Below are 23217 nucleotides of genomic sequence, written 5' to 3' on the forward strand. Positions count from 1 at the left end.
TTTGTAGTACAGTGTAAAGTTGGGGCCGGGTAGGTGGCGCTGGGATAAGGTGTCTGCCTTGCAAGCGCTAGCCAAGGAAGGACCACGGTTCGATCCCCCGGCGTCCCATATGGTCCCCCCAAGCCAGGGGCGATTTCTGAGCACATAGCCAGGAGTAACCCCTGAGCATCAAACGGGTGTGGCCCAAAAACCAAAAAAAAAAAAATAATAAATTTGGGGAAAGTAATTCCTCCCATAGTCTTTTTCCCAATGATTGCTTTAGCTATTCGAGGGTGTTTATTGTTCCAAATGAATTTCAAAACTGCCTGATCCACTTCTTTGAAGAATGTCATGGGTATCTTTAGACTGATAGCATTAAATCTGTATAATGCCTTGGGGAGTATTGCCATTTTGATGATGTTAATCCTGCCAATCCACGAGCAGGGTATGCGTTTTCATTTCCGCGTGTCCTCTCTTATTTCTTGGAGCAGAGTTTTATAGTTTTCTTTGTATAGGTCCTTCACATTTTTAGTCAAGTTGATTCCAAGATATTTGAGTTTGTGTGGTACTATTGTGAATGGGGTTGTTTTTTTAATGTCCATTTCTTCTTTATTACTATTGGTGTATAGAAAGGCCATTGATTTTTGTGTGTTTATTTTGTAGCCTGCCACCTTGCTATATGAGTCTATTGTTTCTAGAAGCTTTTTGGTAGAGTCTTTAGGGTTTTCTAAGTAGAGTATCATGTCATCTGCAAACAGTGAGAGCTTGACTTCTTCCTTTCCTATCTGGATTCCCTTGATATCTTTTTCTTGCCCAATCGCTATAGCAAGTAGTTCCAGTGCTATGTTGAATAGCAGTGGTGAGAGAGGACAGCCTTGTCTTGTACCAGAATTTAGAAGGAAGGCTTTTAGTTTTTCTCCGTTGAGGATAATATTTGCCATTGGCTGGTTGTAGATGGCTTCAACTAGATTGAGAAATGTTCCTTCCATTCCCATCTTGCTGAGAGTTTTGATCAAGAATGGGTGTTGGACTTATCAAATGCTTTCTCTGCATCTATTGATATGATCATGTGGTTTTTATTTTTCTTGTTATTGATGTTGTGTATGATGTTGATAGATTTACTGATGTTAAACCATCCTTGCATTCCTGAGATGAAACCTACTTAATCGTAGTGGATGATCTTCTTAATGAGGCATTGAATAGTATTTGCCAGGATTTTGTTGAGGATCTTTGCATCCGCATTCATCAGAGATATTGGTCTGTAATTTTCTTTTTTGGTAGCATCTCTGTCTGGTTTCGGTATCAAGGTGATGTTGGCTTCATAAAAGCTATTTGGAAGTGTTTCCGTTTGTTCAATTTCATGAAAGAGTCTTGCCAGTATTGGTAGTAGTTCCTCTTGGAAAGTTTGAAAGAATTCATTAGTGAATCCATCTGGGCCTGGGCTTTTGTTTTTCGGCAGACCTTTGATTACCGTTTTAATTTCATCAATGGTGATGGGGGTGTTCAGATATGCTACATCCTCTTCCTTCAACCGTGGAAGATTATAGGAGTCCAAGAATTTATCCATTTCTTCCAGGTTCTCATTTTTAGTGGCGTAGAGTTTCTCAAAGTAGTTTCTGATTACCCTTTGAATCTCTGTCATATCAGTAGTGATCTCTCCTTTTTCATTCCTAATACGAGTTATCAACTTTCTCTCTCTCTTTCTTTGTTAGGTTTGCCAGTGGTCTATCAATCTTGTTTATTTTTTCAAAGAACCAACTTCTGCTTTCATTGATCTTTTGGATTGTTTATTGGGTTTCCAATTCATTGATTTCTGCTCTCAGCTTTGTTATTTCCTTCTGTCTTCCTATTTTTGGGTCCTTTTGTTGAGCACTTTCTAGTTCTATTAGCTGTGTCATTAAGCTACTCAGGTAAGCTCCTTCTTCATTCCTGATGTGTGCTTGCAAAGCTATAAATTTTCCTCTCAGTACTGCTTTTGCTGTGTCCCACAAGTTCTGATAGTTTGTGTTTTTATTGTCATTTGTTTCCAGGAATCTTTTCATTTCCTCCTTGATTTCATCTCGCCCCCACTGATTATTGAGTATGAGGCTGTTTAACTTCCAGGTATTAAGGTTTTTCTTCTGAGTCCCTTTGGAATTCACAAACAATTGCAGAGCCTTGTGGACAGCGAAGGTAGTCTGCAAAATTTCTATCCTCTGGATATTATGGAGGTATGTTTTATGTGCCAGCATGTAGTCTATCCTGGAGAATGTCCCATGTACATTGGAGAAGAATGTGTATCCAGGTTTCTGGGGATGGAGTGTCCTATATATATCCATTAGGCCTCTTTCTTTCATTTCTCTTCTCAGGTCTAGTATATTCTTGTTGTGTTTCAGTCTGGTTGACCTATCCAGGGTTGACAAAGCCGTGTTAAGGTCCCCCACAATTATTGTGTTGTTATTGATATTATTTTTCAGATTTGTCAACAGTTGTATTAAATATTTTGCTGGCCCCTCATTCGGTGCATATATGTTTAAGAGAGTTATTTCTTCCTGCTCTACATACCCCTTGATTAATATAAAATGTCCATCTTTGTCCCTTACAACCTTCCTGAGTATAAAGTTTGCATTATCTGATATTAGTATGGCCACTCCAGCTTTTTTATGGGTGTTGTTTGCTTGGATAATTTTTCTCCAGCCTTTTATTTTGAGTCTATGTTTGTTCTGACTATTCAGGTGTGTTTCTTGTAGGCAGCAAAAGGTTGGATTGAGTTTTTTGATCCATTTAGCCACTCTGTGTCTCTTGACTGGTGCATTTAGTCCATTGACGTTGAGAGAAAGAATTGTCCTGGGATTTAATGCCATCTTTATATCAAAATTTGGTGTGTCTTTTGGTTAGTCTTGTCTTAAGTTAGGTCTTTCTTTTTTCTCTTAAGACTGGTTTTGTGTCTGTAAAGTTTCTGAGCTGCTTTTTGTCTGTAAAACCATGTATTCTTCCTTCAAACCGGAAAGTGAGTTTTACTGGGTATAGTATTCTGGGTGAAGCATTCATTTCATTCAGTCTTGTCACAATATCCCACCACTGTTTTCTGGCATTGAGTGTTTCTGGTGACAGGTCTGCTGTAAATCTCAAGGATGCTTGCTTGAACGTAATTTCCCCTTTTGATCTTGCTGTTTTCAGAATTCTGTCTCTATCTGTAGGATTTGTCATTGTGACTAGGATGTCTTGGGGTGGTTTTTCTGGGGTCTCTTTTGGTTGTTACTCTTAGAGCATGCAGGATTTGATCACCTATATTTTTTAGCTCTGGAATTTTCTCTTTAATGATGTTTTTGACCATTGATTCTTCCTGGGAATTTTCTTCCTGGGTCTCTGGGACTTCAATGATTCTTAAGTTGTTTCTGTTGATCTTATCATAGACTTCTATTTTCATCTGATCCCATTCTTTGACTAATTTTTCCACTGTCTGTTCATTCGCTTTAAGTTTTTTTTCCAATCTCTCCTGCTGTATGGAATTGTTATGTATCTCATCTTCCACAGCACCAAATCTATTCTCAGCTTCTGATACCCTGTCCCAGAGCTTATCCATTTTGTCATTCACTTCGTTTACTGAGTTTTTCAGGCCTGTTAGTTGACATGTTATTTCATTTTGGAGTTTTGTGATTTCTGTCTTCATATTTTCTTGGTTCTTATTAGTGTTCTGTTCAACTCTATCTATGGTTTCTTTGAGTTCTTTGAGCATCTTCCATATTGCTAGTCTAAAGTCCTTATCTAAGAGGTTGATTAGTTGGTTGGTCATTATCTGGTCATCAGAATTGTCATCTTCATTCTCTATGTCTGATGCTGGCCTGCATTGTTTCCCCATTGTCACACTTGTATTGTGGGTTTTTCTATGTGTTGTGGTGGTATTCATTGGCTATATGATGTAGGCAGCACACTCCTCTGGCTCCTCCCTTTCTGGATGGGCTGACTTGCCTCTAAGGGAGGGGAGTCCTCTGTGGATGAAGCCTCACACTGGATCAAATCTTAGGCCCGAGCATGCAACAGAGAAGACAGTCCAGAGGGAAATGCTTGCTTCTGTGATATAGCACAGTTCTTAGTGTGATCTTTCCTTCTTGTTGCGATGGTGTTCTTTTCTTAGAAGGAGCACAGGTCCGCTTAGTGAAGCTAAGGCTGGAGCCTCTTTTGCCCCACTTCCAAGAGTTTTACGCAAGAGGACAGTAGACAGACATTTACAGGTAGCACTCACAGTTGGGCCCCACTGGGCGTGCGTAGATTCGTGGCTTTTCCCTGCCTGATGTCCCAAACAGGGGATCCCCCAATATTGTACTTTCTTGTTAGCAAAAAACTTATCAGTACATACTGTTTGAGCTATAAATTTCTTCACAACAAACAATTCACATGTTTTCAAATCTTCCACAGATAAAGCTCCTATTAAAAGACAGAGAGGAGTCTGTTTGAGCCAGAGGCTACAATAGGATAAAAAGGCAAATTTTAACATCTCAGATTTTTACTCCCAGGCTAGACACTTGGTTTCAATTCTGTTGTAAATTAAAAGATTAACAAGTTGCCAGGTGACCATATGAAGGATCTCTCTCAGAACATCCTTTCAATGCTAACTTTACTTTGAGTATTACAAGGTATTTTTATGTTTCTCTTGATTCTGAGTTTTCCAGGTAAAGGGGTATTTAATTAAGGCCCCTTTGCCTGTAATAATTCTTTGACCTAGAGGTAAATGCTCAAATACATACATACTTAGCATAGCAGAAGGGAGATTCATATTTAGACCAAATACAATATTTGCAACTATAAATAAGCTAATATTGAAAAATACCAATTTACTTATTAGGGAAGCTATCCCTCTTTGAGATCTGGTCTCAGCTAGCCATGCCAGGGATTTAATAGCAGACATACTGGTTTTAGATATTCTTTATCTGTGACTTGTAACACAAAAACACTCTAGTTAGTTGAAAGGTGAATTTATTGTGGTGGACATGTTAGCATCTACATATTAGCATCATACTTCAAGACTATGTTTTGAGTTCAAGAGGGTTCTTTAATTTTCATTAAAGAAATATTTTTCTATGGACTTAAAGTATACTATGAAAACTTTAAAATCATAATTGGATCATAATGAATCTGCAATTACTTGGATAAAATGGTAGTTTGCATGAATTTGATCCTTTTACTTTATGTGTAAGGTCTTTTACTATTTTCTCTATTCCAGTATTATATATTTCAAAAATAATTACAATTTTCAGTAGATATTTACTTTATCATATTATTTCCAGTATATTTGTGGTTTATGGACATGGCAGAAATAAGTACAAATTGTCTCAAAATTGCAAAAGAAGCTAATTTATCACCATTTAAATTAAAATAATATTGTACATAAAACATCAAAACACATCATAATAAATCTCCAAGGAATTATAAATGCATGCAGAAAATTGCTAGGCTTCATAATTAGTGAAGCTCAAAGCATTTCCATATGGAAGAGAAAGAAAATTTAAAATATACTACATTGAAGTAAGCTTCATTGATTCTTTCAAAATATTTTACATTATTATTTAAATAATAGAAAATATTTTATCCTAGTGAAATTTTATTTTGCAAAAATTGTTATGACATTTTGATTGCTCATTCAATTTGCCACAAATAATTATCAGTTACATTATTTGCATCCTTATTAATATGCAATATATGTGTAATTTTATATAACATAAAATTATTGATGTAAAATTTCAGAACTGCTTTAAATAATAAATAAATGACTGAGTTACATGGTAGTTTCAATTTTAGTGCCCTGAAAAATTTTATTTTTCCTTACATAGGGTGCATTTTATTTTTGAAAATTTTTACATTATTTCATATTCTTCTGGTAGTGTTTGAATTTTCCTTTCTCTCTATGCCCTGCTACAACTGACAGCTTGATGATAGCCATTGTCCCACACGTGAGCTCATACCTTATTAATTCTTTTATTTCATAACCCTGACATTTAGTGATAGTGAGCTGCTTATATATGACTAATAGTTATTTTATGTCTGCTTTATCTAGTCGTTCTTTCCCCATATTTTGGAAACCTGTTCTCTTGTGTACTTTTAGGAATATTTAAAACAAGGCTACTGCCAACTATCTAACTGGATTTTGACCATCTCACAGAGATTGTCAAATCATTTTTACTATAATAAAAATTAGTCTTGATTATTCACTAATTGTTAGGATTTGTTCATAATAAAGCTAAACTCAGTATTGCAAATAATGTCATTAATCTGTTACTCTACAAATAAAAATATTTGTAATAAGAGATTGTTAAGAAAAATCAATGCCATACCAAATAAATATTTGAGGTTACTAAGTGATTATAGTGAGCAAGAAGATATGCATATACAGACCTCTTTTAACATAATGTTCTTAACTCTTCTAACTTTATGGTAATAAGTTATATTAAACTATATATTGAATTATATTATATTATATATTGAATGATTTACTAATATTATATACAATATTGAAAGGCTCAGTGCATATTGATAATATTAATTTATAATTATTTTCTTATAAAAATGTTACATTTTATTAGAATTAGATAGGTACTAATTGTTTACTGTATTTATAGTTTATAATTGGTGGAAGATATTGATGAGGTATGTTATATATAGATACACAGGAATAATATCAATTAATACATAGAAGTAATATCAACATTATTATAGAGGAAACTGAAGTTTTATTCAGAAAAGTAGATACTAAAATGAATATAATATATATAATAAATTATCATAGTTCATTTCAATTATGTATATAATTAAAGAGGTAAAGAAAGGATACTAGAGTCCACTTATTTTTATATAATTAAGGTATGTTATTTCAGAAGTTCTTCAGAAAATCTCTCAGCTATAAATCTGTAGCATACTCAAGGTCAAAGGTGTAAAAGCCAACACAAGGATTTTTCTCATTTTTATATGAAACATAGGTTTGCAATTAATGTATATATTTTTTATGTATCAAATCTATCTATAATGATCCATTGGATAATAAGGCTAAACATGTTTTGTATAAAAATAAAATGTAACCATAACACTTCCACTATTAATTTAAGTTATTAGTATTAATATATGTAAAAGCATAATCTAGGGTTCTATTTTCTCTAGCTGGATATTAACTATGTCTTGCTCTGTATTGGGAAAGTGTTACATTTACCTCAACAACCATTTATGCTACATACGTTTATAATAGTGGACAGATTATTTAATTATATACTATATAACAATAATATACTGAAAAAGCATAATGAATTATGGTCTCCTTCAAAAATCTTTCAGGTAAAAGAAACTGAGTTAGAATGAAACTGAAGATATGATCACTAGTTGGATATTTAGGAAAACATATGGTTTATGAAAGAAAATTGAGTTGGCCACATAACACAGAAAAGTAACTGCTATAACATTTTCCCATTCCTTTCAAAGTAATTATTAATCAGATATGAAAGTGCATATTTATACATATGTAGGTATTTGACCCCATGTAAGTATATTTTGATAAATTTTACCTAATTTTGAAGAATTAGTTTTCAAAATCATAGAATGTCATTAAACTATCATAAAGTATAAAACAGATTTAAATATCAAGTGAGATAATATTCTCAATACTTAATGTTTCATAGAAAAATCAATGTCAAAGGATTGTTCTTTTCATTATTTTCATTTATCTTATACAGTGAAAAGAAGATACTAGCCAGAAATGAGAAATCACACACCAGTAACCACATTCATCCTCCTAGGATTGACAGATGATCCAAAACTAAATATACTTATTTTTATATTTCTACTTATCAGTTACATGTTAAGTATTGTTGGAAACTTGACCTTCATCATTCTCACATTTGTGAATTCCCATCTTCAAACTGCCATGTATTATTTTTTGCAAAATTTATCCTTCTTAGAAATCTCATTCACATCAGCCTGTATTCCTAGATTCATGTATAGTATAGCAACAGGCGACAGAACCATATCCTATAACTCATGTATATGTCAAGTATTTTTCACAGATCTGTTTGCAATAGTAGATTTTTTCCTTCTGGCAACAATGTCCTATGATCGTTATGTAGCAATTTGCAAACCACTTCATTACACAGCTATCATGAATCACACAGTCTGCAGAAGGCTCATCTCTGGCTGTTGGATAATTACACTGTTTCTCATAATTCCACCACTTGGCTTTGGCCTGACATTGGAATTCTGTGACTCTAAAATAGACCACTTTATCTGTGATACCAACCCTCTCTTGAAGATAGCATGTTTTGATACAGCATTTATAGAGAAGTTGCTTCTTTTCTGTTCTGGATTTATCCTACTAGCGACTCTCACATTTGTGTTTTGGTCCTATGGAAGTATAATTCATACAATTCTTGGCTTCCCATCTGCTCAACAGAAGAAAAAGGCTTTTTCTACTTGTTCCTCACACATTATTGTGGTTTCCATAACATATGGAAGCTGTATCTTCATCTATATTAAACCTTCTGCAAAAGATGAAATGACCGTTAATAAGGGGGTATCAGTGCTTTTTACTTCTATCTCTCCCATGTTAAACCCATTTATTTATACATTAAGGAACAAACAGGTAAAATCAGCTTTGAATGACTTATTAAAAAGGCTACTATACTTGGGCCCATCTCAGGAGTATAAAGCTAAGCACTCTCCTGGCAAGTAGCTAACCAAAGTCTAATTCTTAGCACTGAATATAGTCCAATGAGCAAAGATAAAAGTGAAATATGAGACTCAGAAAAACTAATCTCTAAGCATTTCATGAGGCTACCAGAAAATATAATCTAACTCTTCAAGACAAGTCTACTCATATCAATTTAAGAAGAGCATATTAAATTAAGTCTGCAATAATCTCAAGTCTCTGCTCTGTTATCAACATATATTAGATACCAATTTTGATCAAATAATTCTCCTCCATGCTGACTTGCTTCTCTGAACTTGATGGGAAAAGCATTTATAGGAAAATTCTTTTAAGAAATTATGTCTTCTTAAATAAATTTTAATTAGTCTTTGTAAATTAATTTTGTATGTCTCTTATATGTATGAAAACTAATATCCATGTATATAAATATACTTTAAATAATTAAAAAGTATCAAATACTTACAATAATATATAACATCATTTTAACTTTCTAAAATATTTTTTAAATTTTTTTTGTTGTTGTTGTTTTTGGGCCACACCCGTTTGACGCTCAGGGGTTACTCCTGGCTATGTGCTCAGAAATCGCCCCTGGCCTGGGGGGACCATATGGGACGCCGGGGGATCGAACCGTGGTCTGTTCCTTGGTAGAGCTTACAAGGCAGACACCTTATCTCTAGCGCCACCTTCCCGGCCCCTTATATTTTTTAAATTTTATAATTAAAATATATATCAAATTTGTTTTTGAGTGCTTATTAACATTCATTTAGACTAAATGCCTTTTCATATGTGTTCTTGTGTGAATGGATTCTCTAAATATAAATAAATGCTTGTTTAGAGATATTTTACTTTTTATGACATGGTCAGGAAACACAAGGTAAATACAGTGATAATATTCCAGGTTATGTATGTTTTGTCCAGTGACCCATACTTTTTTGATAGCCCCTTTGTCCCCTTAAATCAACCTTATATCTAGTAGTTATATTTTAGTTTTATCACCATTTTCTTTTTTTAAATAAGTTTTGTTTATTTAAATTGTCTTTATATTAACTATAGAAATACTATTTAAAAATATTGCCTCCCATTTCATATATTTCCTTTATCTGCTGACTGTGTCTTTTGATACATTTTCAATATTTTTTAATTTTTATTTTTATCATATTGGCTTACATATCTTTCACAGTAGTAATTTAGGGACATATTAACATTGAATCAGGGGAATACCCATCACCAAATTTGTCCTCCCCACATCCCCGTCCCCTTCCTGCAACCCATATCCCCACCATTATCCCCCCCAGGGTTCTAGAGTGGGTGGTCCCCTCTTTGTCTAGTGATCATATATCTGTTTGGTCCTGGTACCCTCTCTTGTTTCCCCCTCTATTTGAGAGGTGGAGTTCGATAATTCGAGTTATGTGGTTTTGTTTGAAGGAAAGAAAAGAAATAGAATGAAGTAAAAAATAAGAGAACATAAAGAAATAGAAACCCATCCTGTCATGAATATAGAAGATTAAGATAGAAATTGGCAGTAATCCTCAAGGCATTGCCTGATTCAATGAAGTCTCTATATGTATACTTGTGACATTTTTCAAAGAAATAGATTTTACACTCCTAATTTCATATTTAAAAATAATTCTCCATCCCAAATACTTAAAGACTGAAAAAATAACATGGGATGTATCACATTCCCCAACTACAAAATATACTACAGTAATGGGGGTTGAGATGCATCTGATGGAATTGTTCAACTGTAAACAACATATATCTATATATTTTTATTTTTTATTTTTTTAAAATTAAGTAATTTATTTTGGGGGGATTTGGGACACACCCGGTGACACTCAGGGTTCACTTCTGACTATGTGCTCAGAAATAGCTCCTTCTTGGGGACCATACGAGACACCGGGGGATCAAACCTCAGATTGTCCTGGGTCCTCCGCCTGCAAGGCAAACACCCTATCACTGCTCAATTGCTCCTGTCCCACACAATCTTTATCTTACATGCTGAACTGCCTAACTTTTATGCCTGAAATTTTTTATTTATACATATGTTAATTAATAAGTCAATTTATTTATTCATTTATCTATTTATATTTTGTTTTAGAGTGATACACAATAGATCAAAATGCTTATATCTGGCTCTAGTATCAAGGAGCGCTCCTGATAATGTTCAACAAATAAGCACTTAGTGTGGGTGATCTGACCCAGGGAAACCCATAAAAGGCTCTCACTTTTATCAAAATTTAATTCAAGTCTTTATTATCTATGTGGAAAATAATAACTTTTTATAGTAACATTTAAAAATTTATATATATTTTTTCTTTAGTCAAACCCAGCTATATTCTGTTTTATTTTGACATATGAGTTTAAGAGATTCCAGAACTAGGTGTTTTCAAAAGGAAACTATTAGAATCTGACTAAGTATCACCTAAGATGTCACCTCTGGTCCCCAATGACAGAATTCCCAAACACATAGCTGTATTAGACTTTGCCAAATTTTAGTTGTTTGATTAGTCATATGTAAACATTGGCCACTAAGGGCCACTCATTTTTGCACTGATGCCCATGCCCTTTTCAGAGACTTAAAATCAAACATTAATCTTAATTAATTCTATAAAATTATATCTCAGGACCGCACTGTTACATAAGTGCATGACTTTCATGAGACCCACTTGAGTTTTTGATCTTCATGCCTTGCTGGTGTGATTCCCTGAGCAGAGAACCAGTTAGTAAGTTCTGGACACTAACAGGTGTGCCCATACCAATTCTCCCATTGAAAAAGATAAAAATTATATTTTGAATGTATTGGATTTTATCTGTTCTGTATTTTTATAGTCTTTTTATATTTGTTAGAATTTTAAAGACACATTTTTATATCAATACTAAGAATCCAAATTTATTTCCCAGATTAAATGTAGAATAGACTCTTGAAGAGTAACCATTAGTGGCAAAAGTAACTGAAAGTGTTTAGAGCACATTAATATTCTAAAAATGTATAGGAATATGAAGATGAAGTTACTAGTAAATTCAAAGTATTATATTTATATTTTTAACTAAAACATTATCATTTTTTTACAATTAGGGTAAGTATACTTGTACTTTGTATACATAATTATACTATTCTATATCCTGGGTTTGAGTTAAATAGCCAATGCCATATTTATTAATAAGTATAAGTCAGATATATCTAAAAATGATGTTTGCAGTTATTTTCTAAAATATTGGAATCTAAAGTGATAATATTTAATATGAATATTTATTTTATTATAATTGAGATATATCCTGTTTAATCTTTTACTAGTAACATTAGGAAGAAAATATATAGTACATAAACATGCATGTTTTCAACAGAATTAAGATAGTGGAACAAATTGATTTTATGAATTCGTAGAAGGGATAAGTTTTGTAATATAATATTGTAGCAATGTGTTTAAACTTTATATATAATTAAAATCTAAAATAGCTACAGTATTGCCATTTAGATCTGCTGAGTTAACTAAATGAATACAAATGAATGAACATACATTTAAGAAAAATATGTATAGATCAATTTATTTTATCAAAATCCATTAGCACTGGAGATAAACACTCACTGTCAGATACATAAGTGATCTAGAACATTAGACATGGCTTTGCGTTCAAATGACACTTTTGACATACTGATGGCTCAATTTTTTCACATTTCTTTCAACACAAGGGACTATAATTAGAGATCGCCAATGATTATTCTCATATTAAGTTGACATTATTGCTATATCATTATTTCGTAACTCATAAATTGTAAATACTTTTACTTATAAGGTATCATAAATGTTATCTATTCATCTATTGATACGAAAAGGAAACAAAGTGAATTATATATGCAATGAGAAAAAATTTATTTGAAAATTTTATATCTGTAATTAAGAATAAATATGCAGTAATCATATTAGAGTTCGCTACAGGTATCTTATTGTTAAATCTATTTCTATCTTATCATGGGAAAATGACATGCTTGAGTATTTATTAACTGATTTGTTAACTCTCAAAATTAGTAATTCTTGAATAGAAATTTGAAAACCTAATGAATCTAAAGCTTGTGATTTTCTCATCCTTAATAATTGACAGAAGACATTTATAGTCATGAAAATTCACTTTCTAAATCAATAAAACAGGTAATGAAACACAGTGGTCACAGTGGCATTTGTTTCATATATAAAATTTATAGTGCTAGATTCAGAATAATAAATAAAAAGGAATGAAGGTGGAGAGAATAGGATAAATAAATATCATTATAAATCAATTCTTTAATTTCTTTTTTATATAGTAATATCTTTATTTAAACACCTTAATTACAAATATAATTGTAGTTGGGTTTCAGTCATGTAAAGAACAACCCCCCCTTTACTGGTGCAACATTCCCACCACCAATTTATTTATGTGAAAACAACTGTGCATTTTTAAGTTCATATTCATAAATTTTACAAACTATTATTTGCTTGTGACCCTGACAGAGAATAGGAGCAGTCAATTACAGAAACTATAGAAAATAGTTATATGTCTTATTTATAGTAAGGCATTTTTGATATTTCATATTGTTTTGAGATAATGTCAAAAGCAAGGCATTAACTGCAGTGTATTTTATAATAAAATAAAAAATAAACAGTTTTCCTAGGTGTTATTGAAGGCTGTTGTACAAAAATAATTTTTTAGTTGATAGAGAATTTATTCATTTATTTTATTTTTATTTTATTTTTGGATTTGGGGCCACACCCGGTGACCCTCAGAGGTTATTCCTGGATATGCACTCAGAAATCGCTCATGGCTTGGAGAACCATATGGAACACAGGGGAATTGAAGCAGGGTCCTTCCAAGGTCAACCCCATGCAAGGCAAACGCCCTACTGCTGTGCCACCACACTGGCCCCTGATAAAGGATTTATTAAATTTATCAAATATTTTAGAGATTTTTTAAGAGACATTAACTGGTTCAGTTAAAATAAACAGCTTTTGGAAATTGTGGTGAGATTTAAAATAAAATAACAATTTTTGAAAATTCTGCTGTACACTAAAATAACCAAACTCATATTTGTGATAGCCACCTCAGTTAATGCCTAGTATTAACATATCAAGGATCAACAGAAATGGTCTCCTTCAAAACAGGCTATATAAGTTATCACTGAGCACATAGTCAAAACAAAATACTAAGCATTGGTATGTGTGGGAAAAAATTCAAGACAGAGAAATAGTATATGAGAGAGGCTCTTGCCTTTATGTATTTAATAGGACTGAGATCCTCACCATACTAGAAAAGCTGGTCATACTTCTGAAAGTGGTTCATGTGTCCAGATTCAGGAGTAAACACAGATTGGTATAAACAAAAACCAAACAAACAATAACAATAATAGATAATGATCTTTAAAAGGAATCACAGCAATTTGATGAAAATTGAGAGATCACTGAGGTTTGGTAGTTTAGTGAAGGATATTCCTTCCAGACATTTCTCTTTTTATTGCTTTGTTTGTTTGTTTGTTTGTTTTGGGGTCACACCCGGCAGTGCTCAAGGGTTACTCCTGGCTCTATTCTCAGAAATCGTTCCTGGCAGGCTTGAGGGACTATGTGGGATGCCGGGATTCGAACCATCAGAAGTCATTTATTAACATTAATTCTTGGATTGATAAGGATAAGTTTATTTTTATTTCTTAAGTTTTCTTCAATTACTTAATTGTTTTGGAGTTTTCTTGGTATAGTTCTCTCAAATAATTTGAAAGTTGAATCCTAGTTAGTTGATGGTTTTTTGGCACCATTTTAAATGTATGAAGGTAAAATCCAAATGGATTAAAGACCTTGATATCGGACTTGATACCATAAGGTATATAGAACAACATGTCGGTAAAACACTCCATAATATTGAGTCTAAAGGCATCTTCAAGGAGGAAACTGCACTTTCCAAGCAAGTGGAAGCAGAGGTCAACAGATGGGAATACATTAAACTGAAAAGCTTCTGCACCTCAAAGGAAATAGTGCCCTGGATACAAGAGCCACCCACTGAGTGGGAGAAACTATTCACCCAACATCCATCATATAAGGGGCTAATATCCAAAATATACAGGGCACTGACAGAACTTTGCATGAAAAAAAAAACATCTAATCCCATCAAAAAATGGGGAGAAGAAATGAACAGACATTTCGATAAAAAAGAAATACAAATGGCCAAAAGGCACATGAAGAAATGCTCCTCAACAATAATCATCAGGGAGACGCAAATCAAAACAACAATAAGATACCATCTCACACCATAGAGATTGGCATACATCACAAAGAATGAGAACAATCAGTGCTGGTGGGGATGTGGAGAGAAAGGAACTCGTATCCACTGCTGGTGGGAATGACATCTAGTCCAACCTCTATGGAAAGTGATATGGAGATCCTCCAAAATCTGGAAATTGAGCTCCCATTTGACCCAGATATTCCACTCCTAGGGATACACCCTAGGAACACAAGAATACAATACAAAAACCTTTTCCTCACACCCATATTTATTGCAGCACTATTCACAATAGCCAGGCTCTGGAAACAACCAAGATGCCCTTCAACAGACGAATGGCTAAAGAAACTGTGATACATATACACAATGAAATATTGTGTAGCCATCAGAAGAGATAAAGTCATGAAATTTTCCTATACATGGATGTACATGGAATCTATCATGATGAGTGAAATAAGTCAGAGGGAGAGAGAGAGATGCAGAATAGTCTCACTCATCCATGGGTTTTAAGAAAAATAAAAGTCATTTTTGCAACAATCCTCAGAGACAATGAGAGGAGGGCTGGAACTTCCAGCTCACTTTATGAAGCTCACCACAAAGAGTTGTGAGTGCAGTTATAGAAATAACTACACAGAGAACTACCATAAGCATTTTAATGAATGAGAGAACTGGACAGCCTATCTGGAGTACAGGTGCGAGTGGGATGGAGGGAGATTTGGGACATTGGTGGTGGGAATGTTGCACTGGTGAAGGGGGTGTTCTTTATATGACTTAAACCTAATTACAATCATATATGTAATAATGATGTTTAAATAAAGGAAAAAACTAGCAATCTGTACATCTTAGTTTAAAGAAAAGTAGTGTGATAAAAAAAAGAAGTGTAACTAATGTGATCAGGATAGGAATACAACTCAAATGTCTAAGGGTATAAAAATAGATAAATAATACATTGTATATGTTAAAGGAAAAGTATAGCATCATAATAAAGACTAATCTTGGGGAAGGAATGTTATCGCAGTGGTAGGGTGCTTGCTTTGCACACAGCTGAACCCAGACAGACTTCAGTTCTATCCCCAGTGTCCCATATGCTCCCCCAAGCCAGAATCGATTTCTGAGTGCATAGCCAAGTGTAACCCCTGAGCATTACCTGGTGTGGTCTAAAAACAAACAAAAAAATTAAATAAAATTAAAAAAGACTAATCTTTCTTATCCTACAATGTATGTATAGTTAGAAGTTAGTCTCTTAAAGAAAGTCAATGTGAGAAAACTGGACAATAAATGACAATTTTAAACTTTCACATCAATAATGATATTACTATATAGTATGAAAAAGTTCTATCTGGAGCAAAGGAACAATTAATCAGAAGTTATATAAAAATCGTGAAAGTCTTGCACATTTAATTGATGTGAAATTGCAGTAAGTTTGTACAATATCATAAACGTTAAAATAAAGTGGCCAGAGCCATGGCACAGAATAGGAATTGGCTTTGCATGTGGATGACCTAGGATGGACTGTGTTTCAGTCCCCTGGCATCCCATAAGGTCCCCAAATCCAGGAGCAATTTCTGAGTGCATAGCCAAGAGTAACTCCTGAGCATCACCAGGTGTGGCCCAAAAACCAAAAAAAATACTGTAAACACTTTTAAGTTATAATAAAAATACAATTAAAATAAAACTAATATCTAGAAGGACTCCGCCCATTTTCAGCTTGTTTGATATTTACCCTATTTTATTTCTTTTCTTCTCTTCAAACAGAACCACATAACTTGAATCATCTTGTTTCACCTCTCACATTGAGGGGGAAATAATAGAAGGTACCAAGACCAAATAGTTGTAAGATCACTAAGTAGTAATAAAAATGGTAGGACTTAAACAGCAAATTCAAAGCCAATGACAACAGAATAGATACCTGACCTACAACAAGCTAGACACAGAAGGGACCACTTATACTAGCAGCCCAGGGGTAAGGGAGTAGGATATGGGACGCATTCTGGGAACAGGGGTGGAGGGAGGACAATTTTGGTGGTGGGAATGTTTCAATATTAATATGTACCTAAAATATTACTGGTCAAAATAAAAATTATTATTATAATAAAATAAAGCTAATATATTTGTGGGATAGAACATGACTTGCATGCAAATAATCTTACTTAGTTCAATTTCAGAGATGACAAGATCCAGAATATTTACAGGTGGAATCCTAGAGGCCCCTGAGGACAATAGTTGTGAAATGTTAATCCCTAGGCCAAGCAACACTTTATACTTAGTTCCTAGCATTGAAATTCTTGTACATTCCATCTGTTCTTGGTTATCTGAATAGCATCCAAACACAATGAATACCAATATTAAGCTTTACCATCAAAATAAAACAGCCATTATCCTTTTTTATGCTTAATATTTGTGCAATTATATTTCATCAACACACAATTATGGGAAAGTATTATCTCCTAATTATGCTGTATATTATAATATATAGAAAGTTAGTTTTTCTTCTTGATTTGTTTACATTGGGTTATAGCTGAGTCCTCTTGACTTACTCCTGAAACTTTACCAGTGGTAATTACTGATTGCAGTTGAGGTGCATATGACGGAACAGGTCCACTGCATGCAAGACATATACCATATTTTCTGAAGTATAAGACAACTTTTTAATCCATGAAAAACTTCTTAAAAATAAGCTTTCAGTGCTCAGTCCTCTGCTTGTCCTGTTTTATCTTTTAGGGCACGCAGAGGAGTTGAGTTACCTAGTGCTACATCTCATTCAGCCATCAGGTATTTGGTTTTCTGGTACTCAGACCTCTGTTCAGCTTTTATGGGACACAGAGGAGGTGCTATGTCTCCCTCTAGCTGTCTTATTAATCACTGCACCTCAGCCAGCTACTCTTTGAGGAACCCCTCTCCCTGCTTTCAATGTAGATCAGAATTGCAGAATCACAGTCAATTACTACAAATGACAAATGTAAAATGATTGTTGTCATTCCAAAATCTAGCTTTATTAAACACATAATTTTAACCTTTGAGGGTTGTACTCTTTTTCTCTTATGTTTTTTTTAGTTTCCATTTGGTGTGTGTTAAAAGAGAGGTAGTATTATACTGCCTATATAGCCCAAACCCTATATTTTAACAGGAAAATTAGGGGTTTGTCTTATATTCCCAGTCGTCCTACACACCAGAAAATATGGTACTTTAACTGCTATATGATCTCTTATGACTGAAAGCTTTTATTCAACTCTATTTTGAACTATTTATTTCTTGTTTTATTGATTTAGATCTACCCAGAAGATCACAGGAATATATCTGTTTCCGGAATCAAAGATCACTCCTGTTATTGCTCAAAGAACAATGTGGTGATGGTGCAATGATGTGATGTGGTGCTGATGATCAGGCCCAGAAAGCAACAAAGGTGCTCATTTTCATAAAAATATCTACAACCCCATAAAGTCTATATTTATCTATGTGAAAACAGTAATGATATTTTCATGGTAACAATCAATAGAACTTTTACATATACATTTTTTTCAGTAGAACAACAAAGCTATGTTCTGTTTATTTTAATAGCTATGTTTAAGAGATTCCAGAGCTAGGTGCTTTCAAAAGGAAAAATTCTTATTAAGTATCTAAGAGAGTTATTACTTGCTTTCCCTAGGGTCAGAATTCCCAAGAATATAGCTATGATAGACTTTGCCAAATTTTAGTTGTTAGTTTGATTAGTCATCATTGAACTTTGGCCACAAAGGGCCTCTCATTCATCCACAGATGGCCTCCTCAGAGTCTAATATTAAAACATTAATCTTGTTTCATTATATAAAATTCTGTCTTAAAACTAAATTGATACTACAGCAGATAGTGTTTAAGCCTTCCACGTGAACCACCTAAGTTCTTAATCTACAAGCCTTCTTTGGTGATCCCTAAGCAGAGAGCCAGTATTAAGCGCTGATCACTGTCAGGTGTGTCCCTTACCACTACCCGTCAAAAAAATAGGAAATTGTATTTTTCTAGATAATATAGTTTACATATGTTTCTGTATCTTTATAGAACATTTTTGTATATGTCAGACTTTTAAAGACACATTTTTATTTTAGTATATGGAGTAGACAAATATATTTTCAAGATTGAAGGTAGAATCAACTCTTGAAGATTGACTACTTACGGCAAGTATGAATAAAAATTTAAAAATCACATTAATATTCTGTAAATGCTGTATAAATATGAAGGGAAGTTATTAGTATAAATTTCAAACTAGTATTAATATATTCAAATTATTGGAATTGTTCTTTTAACTAAAATTTATTATATTTCACATTAGGGTAAGTATATTTATACTTTGTATATTCATTCTTTAACATTCTATTTCCTGATTCTTTGTTAAATTGTTGATTCCTATATTTAATATGATAATAATAGTCATATATATACTGAAATAATGTTTGCTGTTATTTTGCTTTATTGGAGTATCATATGATTAGACTCAATGTTATAATTTATTATTTTCATTTTTAAAATTGACACATTTGTCCTTTATTTTTAATAGCAACATTAGCATGTTCAATAATAGCAACTCAACATAACTACTTAATAACTAAATGAAAATGTTAATGAAAATATACTAGAGAGAAATTATTTATAGATACATTTATTAATCAAAGTCCATCTGCTTGATTTTTATCAAAAATATGCACTCAGTGTAAGAAATGCAAGTGATGTTGAACCTATAACATGCCTTTGTATACAAATGACACTTTTGAAGTTTAATTTTTTCTAATTGGTTTCAATTCCAAAAGAATTTTGTTCAATATGTTGATTTGATCATATAGTTATCCTGATCAAATGAAAGCAGTGCTCCTATCATTAGTTGATAATTTTTAAATTATAATTGTTTTATGTATAGGCTATCATAAATGTTATTTCTGACTCTTTGGATAAGGAAAGGTGATGGAGTGAATTAAAGAGGCATTGAGAAAACACATATTTGAATTTTATGGCTATCATCAAGAATAAATATCCAGAATTCATGTTACAGTAAGGTAATTATAATTAGTTAAATTTATTTCTATTATAACATGGAGATAATAATATACTTCTATTTTTGTTGTTTATTAGAAATAATTTTCCATAGTAATTATTACATAATAATGCTTGATTTGGAGACCTAATGATATATACTAAAACATGTGTACTTCTTTTTCTTTCTTTATTTAAACATCTTGATTACATATATGATTGTGATTAGGTTCTAGTCATGTAAAGAACACCCCCTTCACCAGTGCAACATTCCCACCACCAATGTCCCAAATCTCCCTCCATCCCACCCCACCCCCACCTGTACTCTAGACAAGCTTTCCAGTACCCTCATTCATTAAAATGCTTATGGTAGTTCTCTGTGTAGTTATTTCTATAACTGCACACACCACTCTTTGTGGTGAGCTTCATGAAGTGAGCTGGAAGTTCCAGCCACCTCTCATTGTCTCTGAGGATTGTTGCAAAAATGACTTTTATTTTTCTTAAAACCCATAGATGAGTGAGACTATTCTATGTCTCTCTCTCTCCCTCTGACTTATTTCACTCAGCATGATAAATTTCATGTACATTCATGTATAGGAAAATTTCATGACTTTATCTCTCCTGGCAGCTGCATAATATTCCATTGAACTTATGTACTTCTTGATTTTTAGTCATTGACCGAGGACATTTATAGTTATGAAAATTCACCTATTATATCAATAACACAGGTAATGAAATAGTGGGTTTTTTCATGTGTATACATAGTAATAGTAGTTTCAGAGTAATAAATAGAAAAGAATTAAGGTGGAGAAAATAACATACAGGAATATAATTAGTAATCAATACGTTAATCACCTATATGCCAATGCAACTGTGTGCATATTTGCAGTTCATACTCATAAATTTTACAAACTGCTTGTTACTTTTGAATCTGATAGAATGAATAGAAGCAGTCAATTACAGAAACTATAGAAAATAGAGAAACATTTTTAAAGGTGATTTAGGAAGTAGTTTTACAAAAATAACATATTGGTTGATAGAGAATTTATTAAATTCATCTAATATTTTTAAAATATTTATAAAGGACATTGACAGTTTCACTAACATAAGCTTTATTTTGGAATATGTGGTCATGCATAAAATATAATAACATTATTTGGAAGGTCTAGATATATATTAAAATCACAAAAATAATATTTGGGCATGCTTCCTCAGTTGATATCTAGTATTAACATGTAAACTGTCAACATATATGGTCTCATGGTCAGCTATACGTTATCCCTGAGTACACAGACAGAACGAAGCACTGATTAGTGATATGTGTGAACAGAAACAAAAAGGGCTAGAGGGATAGTATAGTGGAGCAAGTGCTAGTCTTGATAACCTAATTAGACTGAGATCCTCACCATGATAGATGTCCACCCCATGACTTCTAGGGGTGAACCATGTGTTTGGATTCAGGGTAAGCCCTAAACACAGCCTTATATAACTAAAAAATCACACAGACAAACAACAGCAATAAAGAATTCACTTTAAAAAGGATAAGAGCAATTAAACAAAGCAAGTTGAGAAAACATTGAGGTTTAGTAGTTTAATAAATAAAATTCCCTAAAGATGTTCTAAATTGATCCATTTAGGGAAAATCCACAGGTAGGCAAATAAATTATAGGAAAAGTCACGAAGATTGCCTAATGCCTTTGTCTAAACTGATCATGAAATTTCCCCCTATTTGGTTCTTTTAGATACATTCTGGGGAAGAGAACTCAGAAAATGCTCATTTTATTTTTGGTTGGCACCATATTGATGGACAATAGCACAATACTCTCATAATAAAACTCTCATCTATAACCACTAGAAAGTCTTTATTTTTACAAAAATCTGTTATACTTTAGTGAGTAAATTTTTTTTTTTTGGTTTTTGGTTTTTGGATCACACCCAGTGATGCTCAGGGGTTATTCCTGACTAAGCCCTCAAACTGCTCCTGACTTGTGGGACCATGTGGGATGCTGGGAATAGAACCCAGATCTGTCCTGGGTCAGCGGTTTGCAAGGCAAACACTCCTACCGCTGTACTATCACTTTAGCCCTTAAAAGTCTTAATATCTCTAAATGTGGGTTTTCTTTATTTTCAGTTTTCATTAAACTAAAACATAATGGGATATTCTTAATAAAAGAAACATTCTATTACCCTTATTATCTTAAAATCAAGATTGACTATGTTTCTTCCTCTGTTTTTCAGAAATGAGGCAAGAATTATAAAGATGCTTCTCACTTTAAGAGAAAATCAATGGTGATACTTCAATATCATTAATATCTCTATAGACAGGGAAATACAAGTCAATAACTTGATATTACAAGTGATTTTTATTGCATGCTTTGAAATTTAATGAGATCTAATGAGCAAACTAAGATGATATTAATGTAAGTTAGAGTATTTCAGAATGAGATAGATAAATTCAGAGTAAATTAGTATTGTGAAAATAACACAAATGAATCTCTTGAACAATTTAGTGTCCAAAATGTAAAAAAAAAACTGATAATGAAATGAAATTTTGTGGAAATATTTAATGCTATATAAACAATAAGTTAAATATTCACAGTCTTGAAATATGCAAGTTCAGATGCCCTTAAAAGGTGCTAAGGTATTTTAGAATGTCATAATAAAAAGTAATATTCTATTCTTGATGAAGCTAAAGATAAATATGAATAGATATTTACCCTTAGTCATTAGATAAATCATTACATTATGAGGTGTTTATACCTAGGTTTTGAACAAAATAGTTGTAGGTTTAAGTAAATGAAGAACACTCCAAAAAGCTGCAGCACATTTGAATTTTCTCCATTTAATACTTACTATGATAAGTAAGCACATGAGATGTTCAAAATCAAAACACTGTATTACACTTCTATATATACATTTATTCAAATCATTAAACTATTACTAGTCACATATTTATGAGAAAAATCTTAGAGATAAAAATGAAAGGAAATATTACCCAGAGGATTTCAGACGTGCTAGAAATTATTGAGATCACAAAAGGAGAAAAGTTTCAATGGAAAAAGGAAGAAAAGGAAAAATGTAGATTTTTGAAAATAAAATTAGGTTCTAAAATAAAAGTTGTGTGGAACCATAAAATTTATTCTTTAATGATGAAAACAAATCCAGTTGGACTGAGAAAAAGCTATAGCTACTGGAACCTTGTTTTGCAAATGCTGACCCAGACTGTCACTAGCACTAGCTTTGGACTTTGATTGAGCATATGAGAAGTGAATACTGAGTTATAAGGCATGAGTAGTCATTGAGCACATGAAGGTATGGCCAGAAACACAAAC

General features: G+C 32.9%; 1 protein-coding gene across 1 annotated transcript; it reads left to right on the forward strand.

Moving 5' to 3' along the window:
- Nucleotides 1–7699: 7699 nt before the first annotated feature.
- On the forward strand, nucleotides 7700–8668 carry LOC126022140 (olfactory receptor 6C2-like). The gene has a single exon (XM_049782988.1). The coding sequence runs from the start codon at nucleotides 7700–7702 to the stop codon at nucleotides 8666–8668; it is 969 nt and encodes a 322-aa protein (XP_049638945.1).
- The last annotated feature ends 14549 nt before the right edge of the window (nucleotides 8669–23217 follow it).

Source organism: Suncus etruscus, chromosome 11 (genome assembly GCF_024139225.1).
Source record: "Suncus etruscus isolate mSunEtr1 chromosome 11, mSunEtr1.pri.cur, whole genome shotgun sequence".
Taxonomy (NCBI): domain Eukaryota; kingdom Metazoa; phylum Chordata; class Mammalia; order Eulipotyphla; family Soricidae; genus Suncus; species Suncus etruscus.

Excerpts from the sequence above, each read along its gene's own strand:
- LOC126022140 (XM_049782988.1), top strand. The coding sequence starts at position 7,700 with ATGAGAAATCACACACCAGTAACCACATTCATCCTCCTAGGATTGACA.